At 38.1% G+C, this 15105-nt stretch overlaps 1 protein-coding gene across 1 annotated transcript in view; it reads left to right on the forward strand.

Annotated features, from left to right (window-relative positions):
* Positions 1 to 15105, forward strand: part of ipo13b (importin 13b) — a 67114-nt gene that overhangs the window by 40098 nt on the left and 11911 nt on the right. Inside the window, exons 8-14 of the mRNA XM_079831623.1 lie at positions 590 to 737; positions 948 to 1129; positions 1222 to 1248; positions 3165 to 3299; positions 10598 to 10747; positions 10831 to 10911; positions 11027 to 11164. Of these exons, the coding sequence (XP_079687749.1) occupies positions 590 to 737; positions 948 to 1129; positions 1222 to 1248; positions 3165 to 3299; positions 10598 to 10747; positions 10831 to 10911; positions 11027 to 11164 (861 nt within the window). The remainder of the gene's footprint in view (positions 1 to 589; positions 738 to 947; positions 1130 to 1221; positions 1249 to 3164; positions 3300 to 10597; positions 10748 to 10830; positions 10912 to 11026; positions 11165 to 15105) is intronic.

A 15105-nucleotide genomic window follows, 5' to 3' on the forward strand; every position in this document is an offset into this window, starting at 1 on the left:
TCCACATAAACTCATCTCTGCATCCGCTCTGAGTTTGGGTCGCTTTTGAATACGCCAATCAGCTTCCCAAACATGTAATGAGTTGCACTTATAAAGTGGATGTTTTCAACTAAAGAGAAGATGATTTCAAGGGCTTTTTCCCACCAAAATAAAAGCTTGTTTGTTTAACATTTGAAAATGAAGAAATTAAGAGTTAATATGAAATATAATACATTATAAATGTTAGTATTACTGTAAATAAGTATAAGTTCTGTAAAATAAAATTATTGTTATATTTTAAATCTTAAATACTCATTTTACAGTGAAGTATTACAATAATTGTTAACAATAATATTTCTTATTTTGTTTAACATTTTTATTTAGTAATATGTAATTGTAATTATATGTAATTATTATTATTTTATTAGTCATAGTGATATATAATCACACAATTGCCTATAATTGCATATAATCTAAAAATTATGCAGCCCTATAAAACAAAACAAAAATAGCAAAACAGTATAAATCGCAATTTTTATCAGAAAAACGCAGCCCAACTTTTGCAGCCCTACATGGCTTTTTTAACTGGAATTCATCCATTTTGTTCCAGCATACCGAAGCGCTGTTGTACGGATTCCAGTCCATCGCCGAAACGATAGATGTCAACTATTCTGACGTCATCCCAGGACTCATCGGCCTCATTCCACGAATCAACATAAACAACGTCCAGCTGGCCGACACGGTCATGTTCACAATCGGTGTGTGCTTGCATATTGGTGCTCCTGTATAATTATAACCAGTCGTTGTGCCATTTCTATGTTTTAGGAAATTGTCATTTGTCATCTAAAGCAATTTAGGCTGTTTTCACACACTTTGGTCCAGACCAGACAATTACACAATTACTTTCCCACACAGACTCAGTTTTGTGTTCCAGCCCAGATATTTACTCATTACGTCTCTCCCTAAAGGAGCGTTGGCGGAGTGGTTGGCGGATCATCCGGTGATGCTGAGCAGCGTTCTGCCACTGGTTTTGCAGGCTTTGGGCAATCCAGACCTGTCTGTTTCCAGCGTCTCCACACTAAAGAAGATCTGCAGAGAATGCAAATACGACCTGCCCCCGTACGCTACCAATATAGTTGCTGTGTCACAGGTATTACACGCTCTAATGATGATACTAACACATATGGGACAAATTTACACAGTTCTTCTCCTCTGAATGTCTGCATTTTTTCTTATTTGCAGGAAGTGCTTATTAAACAGATCCACAAGGTGAGCTTGCATTTTTTTTGATGAATCAACCCATTTGGTGTTGCTCAGATAAAGCTGATTTCATAGAGCTGTAAATGTACATTTTTCATTTATGGGCAACCGTTTTGAAATTAAAATCTATTTAGCATAGTATTAACGAAGCGAAAAAATTGCCATATTTTCTCCCAGAATGTTATTTTTCACAATTCATCAATACACTTTTTTTGTTTTGTCTTTAAACATTGGTCTGCCTCTGAAATAGCTTTTGTGATGTTAAGTTTTAGCTTATGCAATAAAAAAAATAATTTTCTGCATAACCCGGGTTCAGCTCAATTTGATTCAATTTAAGGTTAAAATGATAAATAAGTGACATTTGTTATACCATTTAAAAATTTTAAGAGGTCTTATATTTGGGGAAGGAAAAACAGGATTGTATAATTGTATATTAAGCATGAAATATGTTCTGGTTGGCAGTGATTTTTGGCACTTTGCCCAGCTTTTCTAGCCTGACAAGCCAGACCCACATCAAGATGTTGGGTCTGGAACACACCATTGGCAGGGCTCAATCAGAGGGGCGGGGTAAACGGTTGTCTTTCAAATTCCCTCTGCATGCAATAAGTTAGCGCTACAACCAACCAGAGTGCTATCGGTGGTGAGACAACAATAACAAGTGGGTTGTGGCTAGTTAATAAATTAAACTTTTGCCGTATCCGGTTGGCAAATCTCCGAACACATCTTCCTTTTTTAAGAATTACTTCAGTGCCATTCTTTGTTAGCAGGGAATTCACACGGAACTGTCAATTATGAACAAAAATAATTTATTGATTTAATTTGGGATCTTAGATTCAGGAGTTGACTGGGCCAAAATAACAAACAAAACTTCCTTGTTTTAAAACCTCTTTCAACGTCATCGTTCTCAGCCACTCCTTCTGTTCGTTGATTGGACCGGTTAAAATTTGACCGGAGAAAACCAGAGAATATACCGCCATCCCAGACGGAGTACTGAAGGAAAAGGAAAATTGAGCGGAAGTACATAGGCAGTGTTGGGGAAAGTTACTTTGAAAAGCAATGCATTACAATATTGCGTTACTCCCTTAAAAAGTAATTAATTGAGTTACTTAGTTACTTTTTAAGAAAAGTAATGCGTTACGTTACTTTTGCGTTACTTTTGCATTACTTTTTCTCACCTGGGCTGGGCTTGCTTTTTTGTTTTGTTTTTTAATAGCAAAAAAAGTCATTTTTTGTGCAAATGTAAAGACCTCTTCATACCAAAATTATAAGTCTCAGGCTGAGGTAAAAATGTGCTGCCATTCTGGATAATGGAAGAATAGGACGCAGGGACGCAGGAGAAAAATGTTTTGCCAATAAAAACAAAAAATCTAGTAATTTTTGCTCATGGTTTAACTGAATCATCAAAGGTCAGCAGCAAGACATTGGTCAATAAAGGTAGATTAAATGCATAAAAATATTAGTTTTATTCAACATTTATATATTTGAGGTTTGCATAGTACTCTGATTTTGCATTTGACTGATTTTATTCATTTTGAGGAGTACAGAATCTTTATTGTGCAAGTGAGATAAATAAATGCTCACATTTAGTCTAGAACTACAATAAACATCATGTTTACACACAACGCCTCTGCACTTATTTTTCTCAACATGGGGGCAGGAGAGCTGTCAGTCAAATTAATGTGAAAAAGTAACTTGCGTTACTTTTTTGAAAAAGTAACTCAGATATTTTGTTGTAAATTTGAAAAGTAATGCGTTACTTTACTAGTTACTTGGAAAAAGTAATATTATTACGTAACTCAAGTTACTTGTAATGCGTTACCCCCAACACTGTACATAGGAGGGCGGAGCAAGGCTAGGAAATGCATCACGCCTGGTTAAAACTTATTACACCTGCTCCTCTTTTCAATCTCTCTCTTTCTCTCTAGACGAGTCAGTGTATGTGGTTGATGCAGGCGCTGGGCTTTCTGTTGTCTGCACTGCCAGTGGAGGAGATCTTGAGGAACCTTCACTCTCTGATCACCCCGTACATCCAACAACTGGAGAAACTAGCAGAGGAGACGGTAAGACATTAACCCGCTCGCCCGGCGTCCTCTCAGGCCTCTGGGTTTGTTTATCCATGTGTTCGTTTGGCCCGCTTGCGTGTGAACAGACCCTGTGTCTGCGTGAGCGTGTCATAGGATGGAACATTTCTCAGCAGGAACAGATTGGCATTACTCTGGGCGCTGGGGGAGTAAACCGCAGGAGAAATCGGCTTAATGTTACTGAGAGCTTGCATGGATTCATATTAAAGGGATAGTTCACCCCAAAACTGATAATTCTGTCATTAATTACTCACTTATGTCGTTCCAAACCTGTAAGACTTGTTCATCTTCAGAACACAAATGAAGATCTTTTTGATGAAATCTGAGCGCTTTCTGCCCCTCCACTGACAGCCACACAACTACCACTGTGACACTTTAAAAATGTCATAATGAGATCGTAAAACGAATCCATATGAATTGAGCGGTTTAGTCCAAATTTTCTGAAGAGACTTGATCGCTTTATATGATGAACAGATTGAATTTGGGCTTTTATTCACATATAAACATTCAGCAACACACGCATAACTTGCATGTTCGCTTGACATGTGAGAACCAATGAGGTTCATTCTCGTGTTACGCAGCACATTTGAGCTTCTGCAAGAACCAATGAGGTTCATTCTTGTGTTACGCAACACGTTTGAGCTTCTGCAAGAACCAATGAGGTTCATTCTTGTGTTACGCAACACGTTTGAGCTTCAGCAAGAACCAATGAGGTTCGTTTTCGTGTTACGCAGCACGTTTGAGCTTCTGCAAGGACCAATGAGGTTCATTCTTGTGTTACGCAACACGTTTGAGCTTCTGCAAGAACCAATGAGGTTCATTCTTGTGTTACGCAGCACGTTTGAGCTTCAGCAAGAACCAATGAGGTTCATTCTTGTGTTACGCAGCACGTTTGAGCTTCAGCAAGAACCAATGAGGTTCATTCTTGTGTTACGCAGCACGTTTGAGCTTCCGCAAGAACCAATGAGATTCATTCTCGTGTTACGCAGCACGTTTGAACTTCCGCAAGAACCAATGAGGTTCGTTCTCGTGTTACGCAGCACGTTTGAGCTTCAGCAAGAACCAATGAGGTTCATTCTAGTGTTACGCAGCACGTTTGAGCTTCAGCAAGAACCAATGAGGTTCATTCTCGTGTTACGCATCACGTTTGAGCTTCAGCAAGAACCAATGAGGTTCATTCTCGTGTTACGCAACACGTTTGAGCTTCCGCAAGAACCAATGAGGTTCATTCTTGTGTTACGCAACACGTTTGAGCTTCAGCAAGAACCAATGAGGTTCATTCTTGTGTTACGCAACACGTTTGAGCTTCTGCAAGAACCAATGAGGTTCATTCTTGTGTTACGCATCACGTTTGAGCTTCAGCAAGAACCAATGAGGTTCATTCTCGTGTTACGCATCACGTTTGAGCTTCAGCAATAACCAATGAGGTTCATTCTGGCACGTCAAGCATGTTCAGTTGAGCTTCTGTTTATGTCTGCTGATCAATGTTTATATGTGAATAAAAGACTAAACGTAAACAGAGGGACAGAAAGCTCTCAGATTTCAACAAAAAGATCTTGATTCGTGTCCTGAAGATGAACAAACAGGTTCATGTACGTGTTTGGAACGACATGAGGACGAGTAATTGATGACAGAATTTTTCATTTCTGGGTGAACTATCCCTTTAAGTAACTGACATTTTTCAAGCACAATATTTGATCTATTTTAGACTCGACGGGTGAAAAAAAAGCTGAAGCAGGATCAATGTAAAATCTGATAAAACTGGCATTAACTGTTGTATAATTGAAAATGATACCTATAACTGAAAATAGCCTTCAAGCATTCTCTTTTACTGCCAAAACATCCTGGATATAATGGAATAATTGCTGACCTTATTCGTTCTGAAGTTCACTCATGCTGAAATTCCCCACGTTCTGTGTGCGGAGTTGTCAAGAGCAACATTTTTCTTTGATGATGCACCAAAATTTTCGAATCCGGCTGGAAATATTTTTTTATTTTTCTGAGGGCCAAAATCATTGACAGAAATTGTGACATTTATTAAATTACGTTTCATGTTTTATGTAATCACTCTCTTTCCACACTGGGGAAAGACATCAATAAAACCGTACATTTACATCATGAAAGCCATTCAATATCTATAAACTTGTTAGTTAGAACAAAATAACACTATAGAGAGCATTTTTCTAAATATGTATGCATTAAATTACATATTATATTTTGATCTGCTGTCTTCAGTGTTTAATGTATGTCATGAACATTTTTATTACAGCCAATGTTTAAATGTTTATATTTTAACAACAAATTAATATATCATTAATATATATCATCAAAAAGTTGGTATGTCTTTTATGCAATTTAAATGATATAACTCATTTTTAATTGAGTGTTGATTTATAAATACATTTGATTAAATAATTGATTATTGAATAAACTTTAGTTTCAGTTTTTGACTAAAGGAAAACTTTAATTTGGTGTTTCAGTGAGAAAATAATTTTGGTGCATCACTATTTTTCGTTCCTCTTAACCTCTTAAACTCCAAGGACCCTGATAATGTAAGATATTTACATTAAATTACTCTGAGACCATTTCCATCTGGTTTTGGCCTACCCAAATTGAAAAGTTTCCTATACCCACACACAGTGGTCTCTAAATACACAATTTTGGTGTCATTTTACAGGAAACATTTTATTGAAGTTACATAAAACACTGCTAAAGGTGAAAAACATTTAAGTATATGTTGTCTGAGTTGTAATAAACCCCAAAAAGAGGCGCTTTTTGATTTTAGGTTATAAATTCATTTTTGAAAGTGTATATATCAGGCCCGTGTGCTCTAGCACCCTGCAGGCAGTTTTGGCTGTTTCCACTAGATGGCAGCAAATACTGGAAAAAATTATTTTGTGACCATTTGGATATTGCATTTATACCACTGTATATTGGAGAGATTTGGGTTGGCAGAAATTACATAACAAAGGTAATATTCCTCCTTTCAGATCCATTGGTATTAATCGTGCATACAACATGATACAAAATAATTTTTTCCAAGTATTTTCTGGAATCTAGTGGAAATCTAGCTACTAACACACTTTCAGAAATGAATTTATAAGCAAAAAAAAAAAGTTATTACAGCTTAGACAACACATACTTAAATGTTTTACACTTTTAGCAGTGTTTTATGTGACTTCAAAGGGTTTCCTGTAAAATGACACCAAAATTGTGTATTTAGAGACCACTAATTTTGATTGGCCAAATCCACTCGGAAAATCCCCAAAAATGGTCCCAGGGCTAAGGAGGTTAAGATATAACGGAAGGAATAAAACTATTTAATTACTATTACACCCTGTCGCATATCTACAGACATGAATGATGCCTAAAAATATGCAGCTTTACCTTTTTTCAAAGTGTTTAGACTTGCGGCTGAGATTAAAAAAGGGCAATAAAACCCACGACTTACATTGAAACCAGAAAATCACAATGGCTCACTTCAGTGCGCGACTACATTGCAATGCCCTGGCAACCATAAGCAAACGTCATAATTTATCGTCTAAATACGTTTGCATTGTATTTATTTTGCATCTTATTAAATGCATGAAAATCTCAACCCATTTCACTTCTATTTCTAGTTGGGCTTCATATGTTGTCATTCTCTACATGCTGCGTGTCTATTTTTGACTTTCGATTTCTAATACCTTTCCTCCCCGTCTGGTCCTTCCCAGAAAGACATTACATCAGCCTTAGTAAACAGGCTGTGATGGGGCGCTCACACAGCGACCCCTGCTGGCCACAGACGCTGTGTCTAAACACTCAGATCTCTGATGTTATTTTCAGATGGTGCTGTCAGTACTGAACTGCTAAAAATACCCAAAGTAAACAGGACCTGGGGTGTACAGTTCTTCACATATTCCTTTCTGATATCTGATTGGAGGAGCTTTTTGAAGCAGACATCATGTCAATTGAATTCTACATGAATGATTTTTACTATTAAAACAAACTAATGGGCTTTATTATATGTACGTATTTTGTTTAATAGGCGGTAAGTATAATGCTATTCCAGGTTAACCTTTTGAAGATAAGGTCATTCGTGCACCGATGCCTTTGTTAAATGTTTAATTGAGCGTCTCTTTCCTTTTGTGCTTGTGTGTGATGTCATAAAGAAAGGAAGACAGTGTAGCAACTCGCTCTGCCTCTCCGCCAATCACTGAGCTGTTGTCATGGAGCTAACAGCAGTAATTAGACTGTTGGCCTAATGGTTGTTTAACGACTCTTTAATTACTGCTGATGTTCCCGGGAGTGCCGGCGCAGAGCGCACACGCCCACCCCGCCCGTCGACTCTCATTATTTTACATGATTGAAGGGCTCATATTGTGGGATTTTTCTTGCTCGTCTGTTAAATATCTCGACATGCTATGTCACCGTGTTGTTTCAGTATCGTTGAGATACTTTTATGATTTTATTAATAGTTTTTATTTGTATATTTCATATTATTTTTAGATACAGATTAGTATTTTTGTCATCTTTATTAGGTTTTTATAATACGTCTATATAGGTTAATTAATTTATTATACGTCTATCTAATTTATTATTTTATTATGTCTATATAACTATTTAATTTATTTATTTCAGCTTTAGTTTTAGTTATTTTAGTACATCGTTAAACTAAATGAAAATAAGAAATGTTCCCCTGGCAACTAGTTAAAATAAAATAAGTTTTAAATAATTTTTTAGTAACAAAAATATTTTTATTTGTATGGTTTTAGTTAACTATAATATCAGTGTAATTATAAAATAATAGTACTCATTAATAAATACATGATTGTAAATAATAATTGCATGAAATTTTTAATTTAAAGTACTATTGTACTACTGTACAATTACAATACTAATATTTATTTAGTCTCTATTTCTTTATTGTCCCACAAAGCCATATTAGATTTTAAGCCATTAAAAGTAATTTAAGCCGTTCAGCCCTGAGCAACAGTTTGAGCTATGCTAATATGTACAGTAAAGTACAGTATAGGGATGAAACGGTATGTAAATTTCACATCACGATTATAGTGACCCAAATTATCACAGTTATCAATATTATCACGGTTCTGTTCAAAGTAGATGAAAGTGTTCAAAAAGAACAGATGCACACACTGAAAACATTTCAACAAGTTTTATATTTGAAAATCAACAAACAACAAATAAATCAAGCAGCTCTTTGCACTTTTTTAAGCCAGATTCTATTATGTGGGTTTCCTTCCTTATAATGGCTGTTGTCAATAGCAACGCATAACTCATAAATAATAATAATTTGGTGTAAATATAATCTCTAATATTATCTCTGTAAATATATTCTCAAGCAATATTCTCATCAGTGTTCTATCAGCAATGATGCATTTAAATCTAGCATATTTTGTGCAAGAGCCCAAACAGTATCCTAGTGAAATAATGCATAGCCTATATCCATATTTTCACTACATCACTACATTTTATCGTGGTTTATCGTGAAACCGGTAATCGTTTCATCCCTAGTACAGTAACAAAAAGCCAGTTTAATAAGGGGTGCACTGATCCGATATTAGGATTGGATATCGGCCGCGATACTGACAAAATACCTGGATTGGGGATCGGAAAAATGAACAGATCCACAAGCCGATCCAGGTGTTTTTTTGTTTTTCGTCGCAGCAGAACCTACGTCATTCGTCAGCTTCATGTGTGTCGCATGCTAGAAGCAACATGGAGCGAGCCAGAGAGTCGGCTGTGTGGAGGAGATATTTCACGCTTGCCACGCCAACTAGTTTGTCGGCTGTTTGCAATGTCTGCAAAGTAACTTACATGTTTCGAGGGGAGGTGGGAGGTGGTATTACTGCAAAGTCAGGGTTTTTCCTGCATTGAACATTTTTTGGCGGCCGCCAAAATTATTTTTTGTCCCGCCAAAGCCTTATTTGATCAGTTATTGTGATTTACGAGTGATGTAGAATAGATGCTGCGCTTGTGACTGAGTGACAGAGGGAACGATCAGAGCTCTTCCCCCGTGCACACTCTCTGGGTCTTCAAAATAATCAGTGTTAGCTGTTAGCTCTTTCTCATATTTAACATATTAATCCAAATCAAAAGGTTGGAAGACCGAAACCATGTTGCACGTGACACATTCGGACAATTTTGTCCTTGAATTACCGCTGGGTGTGAATTGCGCTCAAAAAATGTTGACTCTTCTCTGACCAGCTGACATAAAGCATACTTTCAATAAACGGGAAACAAATTATATTCACTTATGAAGTGTTTTCTGTGTGTTGACATCTTTCGCGATGTTCTAACAGACGGGATTCGCACACAACGAGTCTGCTAATGTCCGATTCGTGACCTAATGACTCCTTTGAACCGAATCATTTTAACGACTGGTTAGAACAACTGATCTGTCCAACACTGAACTCACAAATCAGTTTATTAATTTACTCAGAACGCATCTGAAATTAGAACACAAGTGTGTTTTCCAAATTTAGCAAGACTGGGTAGTAAGAATTATTTTTAATTATCAACAGTATTTCAGTTTATTTCTGTTGACAATGTGTAGTAAAATAAATAGGCCTAGCCTACAATCATTTAGACTGGAGTGAGGTGAAACCAGAACAAGTTGTTATTAGCTAGCTGATCATTTTTATTAAATTGCATATGGCAGAAAATTAGGCTATTTGTAAATTTTTAATGCTACTTTTTAATATTGATATGATTATATACCAAAACAATTATCTGTAGTGTAAAAAATGTTTGGTAACTGTCAGATTACTATTGTATGTTGTGACCAATAGACTGTTTTTTGTTTCCACTGCTACATTTTATTTATTTAAAGAAGTTTGATTACATTCTATTTTAGATTTGAATGCACAATAGTTATTTTTTTTAAATAAATAAGAATTCAACACTTTACATACATCTGTTATTTTGTCTTAGTTATGTTTAGTTAGTAAAGTCTGGTGCCTTCAGTATCTTCAAGGAAGGTATAAGGTGGAAGATATACAGTTTATTAGTAATTCAACAATAGTATCGGATCGGTATCGGGTATCGACAGATACACAAAGCCCAGGCATCTGTATCGGTATCGGGACTGAAAAAGTCGGATCGGTGCACCCCTAGGTTTAATCCCAGGTGTGCTTTGAGATGGAAAATGGCCATGCACATCTAAATAACAGCATGAAATCTTGACAAAATATTAATTGTAAATTGATTGTAAAATATGGCCCTTTAAAATGAAAAGACATATCGAATAACAATCTGACCCTGGTTTCTCTTTTCAGCCAAACCCCTCGAATAAACTGGCCATTATTCACATCCTCGGTCTGCTGTCCAATCTCTTCACCACGCTGGACATCACCAAACAGGAGGATGAGTCAGGAGAGAATGCCCCGCCCATTAAATCAGCCCCGCCTCAGACAGGCCCCAACCCTGTAAGCACCTTCCTGCTCTCCGCGGTCACACCGACGCAGACGTTTCCGTGTGTCAGAGATATAGTGTGTTTTGTGTGTTTTAGGTGGTGGTGGTGCTCCAGCAAGTCTTTGCACTGATACAGACGGTCCTCAGTAAATGGCTGAATGACTCGCAGGTTGTGGAGGTGAGATTCCTTTTAAACTCCTTATTCTGCATCACCTGCAAATTGTACCGTAGTCATTCCTCAATATGGAAGCAGTATTTGTGTGCAGGACGGATTTAATTGTGCTCTCTCTCAGGCGGTGTGCGCCATCTTTGAGAAGTCTGTGAAAACTCTCCTCCACGATTTTGCCCCCATGGTGTCTCAGCTGAGTGAGATGCTGGGGCAGATGTACAGTACCATACCGCAGGCGTCTGCGCTGGACTTAACCCGCCAGGTACACATCACACAATGAGATATTCATGTTTATACAGCCAGTTATGTTTGGGTTCATGCGAGTCCTTAAAGGGTAACTTCAGTGATTTAGCATCAAGCTTTGTATTTAAACTGGGTCATTTATGCAGTAGAAATGTGAAATTATTTTTGAATTTGGTGCCTTCTTGACTGAGAAAAGACAGAAAATGTATTTTTGTCTCATGTGGATGAAAGACAACAACTCCCAGAATGCACTTGCTTCGCTGCCCTACGAGGCCACACCGTACACCGTCGTTTTGATCTTCATAGTAATACAATCATTTCGTTCAGTTAGAGAATAAACACTACAATTCAAAACTGAACGTGTCTTTTCAATAAAGTGTGAGTGAGCCGAACGAATGTCACGTCACAGATGCAGCAGGAGTCGGATTTCCTTCATCACGAAGAGCTGAGGTAACGTTAAGCGCCAATCTGGCACGTTTTCTGATCGCATATGAAAGCTAAACTATACCAGGAATTCATTGAAGAGTTGAAACACTCACTTTGGTCTGCACTGCGCTCCGTTATTATGATTGTCCGTTCGGCCGTTCGGCCGTTCAGCTCCATCTAGTGGCTGTAGTCTTTAGCCTCTGGCCAAAAAAATCCTCAGATGACGCAAAATGACGATATTTGCGTCATCAGAGGAATTTTTCCAGAAATAAAATGCATAATTCTCTCGTCTCAGGGGGATATGAGGGGGGAATGTACCATAATTTGAATATACTACCGGGTTTCAACTGATACAAAGCCTAATGCTAAATCACTGAAGTTTCCCTTTAAAATGTTCAGTTTCAAGATTAAGGCTGTAAAAAATGTCCTGATATTTTACTCACCCCCATCTCATCCAAGGTGTTCGTGTCTTTCTTTCTTCAGTCGAAAAGAAATTAAGTTTTTTGAGGAAAACATTCCATGATTTTTCTTCACATCATAGACTTTAATGACAACCAAAATGTTGAAGGTCCAAATCAATGCAGTTTCAAAGGAAGGGCTTCAGAGGCTCTGCACGATGTCAGACGAGGAATAGGGTCTTATCTATCCAAACCATCTGTCAATTTCAAAAACAATTAAAAATATATATACTTTTTAACCTAAATTGCTCATCTTGCGCTGCTCTGCGGCTCACCACGGATTGCGCAATCATGTCGGAAAGGTCACGCTAGACATAGACGGAAGTTTACGTCCAGTGTAAACTCGTGTAGCTTCTCTCTGTGCTACTGTGTCACAAGAAGGAAATACTAATAACATTATTTAACACATTCGTTGCATACATTTGACCAGTAACGCACATTAATCTTTTAAAGCCTTTCTTTAAACACATCAGCAAAATGCATTATCGATCGATTAAAGGGTTACTTCAGCGATTAGTATTAAGCTTTGTATCAGTAGAAACCCGGTAGTATATTCGAATGATCGTGCTTCCCCCCTCATATCCCCCTGAGACGAGAGATTTATGTATTTTATGTCTGGAAAAAATCCTCAGATGACACAAATATCGTCATTTTGCGTCATCGGAGGATTTTTTGGCCAGAGGCTAGAGACTACAACCAGTAGAAGGAGCTAGTTCTGCATGTTTTCAACCCGCCCATAGGGGAGAGATCTCACGCACAGAATGTAAATGCACACGGCCGCTCGGGCATTCATAACGGAGCAGTGCGGAGCAAAGCAAGTGTTTTCAATGAATTCCTATGAAAGTTAAGCTTCCATAGGCATGAACTGAAAATGCGCCAGACTGGACACGCACCTTGAATGAATGGCGTGCTTAGCTTAGCTCAGCTCAGCTCTGTGCTCTCGTGATGAATGAAATCTGACTCCTGCTGCGTTTGTGCTGCGACTTTCGTTCGGCTCACTCTATTGAACTGACAAGTTCAGTTTTTATTGTAGTGTCTATTCTCTAACTGAACTAAATGATTTTATTACTATAAAAATGAACACGACGGTGGGGGCGATGCCGCGGTGGGCAAGTGATAACCGGTAGCCGTGGCTTGGGAGTGGCCTCGTAGGGCAGCGAAGCAAGTGCATTCTGGGAGTTGTTGTCTTTCTTCCACATAAATTTTCTGGCTTTTCTCAGTCTAGAAGGCACCAACTTCTAAAATAATTTCACATTTCTACTACATAAATTACCCAGTTTAAATACACATTCATCTTTCCAGCGGTGAAGTATCCCTTTAAAGGGTCACTTCAGTGATTTAGCATTAAGCTTTGTATTTAAACTGGGTCATTTATGTAGTAGAAATGTGAAATTATTTTTGAATTTGGTGCCTTCTAGACTGAGAAAAGACAGAAAATGTATTTTTGTCTCATGTGGATGAAAGGCAACAACTCCCAGAATGCACTTGCTTCGCTGCCCTACGAGGCCACACCGTACACCGTCGTTTTGATCTTCATAGTAATACAATCATTTCGTTCAGTTAGAGAATAAACACTACAATTCAAAACTGAACGTGTATTTTTAATAAAGTGTGAGTGAGCCGAACGAAAGTCACGGCACAGACGCAGCAGGAGTCAGATTTCATTCATCACGAAGAGCTGAGCAGAGCTGAGGTAACATTAAGGGCCAGTCTGGCATGTTTCCAGATCGCATATGGAAGTTAAACTATCACAGGAATTCATTGAAAAGTTGAAACACTCAATTTACTCTGCACCGCGCTCCGTTATTAGGATTGTCCGTGCGACCGTCTGTGTCTTACATTCTGTGCGTGAGATCTCTCCCCTATGGGCGGGTTAATAACATGCAGAACAGCTCCATCTAGTGGCTGTAGTCTTTAGCCTCTGGCCAAAAAATCCTCAGATGATGCAAAAAGCGTTTTTTTCCAGAAATAAAATGGATAATTCTCTCGTCTCAGGGGCATATGAGGTAGCCTGGATGCCAGCCGAACTTAGTCCCGCCCACAACATTTTTACTCGGGCAGTTCGGTCTGGAATTGATCTGTAGAGAAGTAATTATGCCCGAACAGAAACTGTTCGGACCAATGAAATTGTCAGGGCGGGCTTTAGATGATGATGGACAGATGATAAACAGTAACGTAATCATCCACATCATCAAAAGCCGCTTGGGTTGAATTTGTTCTAATCCTAAACGGAGAACTTGTTCGTATATGCATTCACCTTTACTATTTCTCTCAGAAATGATGATCGTGTTGGTAAGTACTCTGAGTATCCTTAAATTCTTTTTTTTTACAACACCGGCAAAGATCGTTTACACTCATCTTTTTCTTCTAACGTTAGGCTACTTATTCCAGCGTGCGTGCAGACAGGGTTGCCAAGTTTTTACAACAAAACCCGCCCGATTGCTAACGTTCCTCAAAACTAGCCAAAAACAAGCCCAATAGCTTTCCAGGGGGGTTCTCCGGGAAAAAAAAGGCATTTGGGGGGTAAAATATGTTTTATTGTGGCAGGGCTGGCAGCTACAAATCGCATTCCTGGGTCTGTATATCACATAATTGGGGTCGCTTCAACCCGCGGACATGGCAACACAGTGCAGTTGACATTTGACAACTAACGTTATGCGTCGCTCCGTTGCTCTGATTGGTTGTAGGTCTATCCAATTGAGGTCTTTCCTGGTTCGGTTGAAACACGCCCCATAATCACAGCCCAACGGAGCAGTATCAGACTCATATTCTGACTAGAATTGAGTATGACGACGTCAGGCTAGATATGAGGGGGGAAAGTACCATAATTTGAATATACTACCGGGTTTCTACTGATACAAAGCCTAATGCTAAATCACTGAAGTTACCCTTTAAATAAAGCGTGTCTTATTCAAGAGTATTTTGAACTTGATATTATCATGTTTTGCTGTTAAATGTCTCCCTCACTTAGAATCTGATATACATGATTTATTTTGAGATTGTATGGACATATCGTATTAATTTTATTTGTGCAGGTGTTAAAAAGTCTCAAATTTGATTTTAAAGAAACGTACAT

This window comes from Gobio gobio, assembly GCF_949357685.1.
Source record: "Gobio gobio genome assembly, chromosome: 12".
Classification (NCBI taxonomy): Eukaryota; Metazoa; Chordata; class Actinopteri; order Cypriniformes; family Gobionidae; genus Gobio; species Gobio gobio.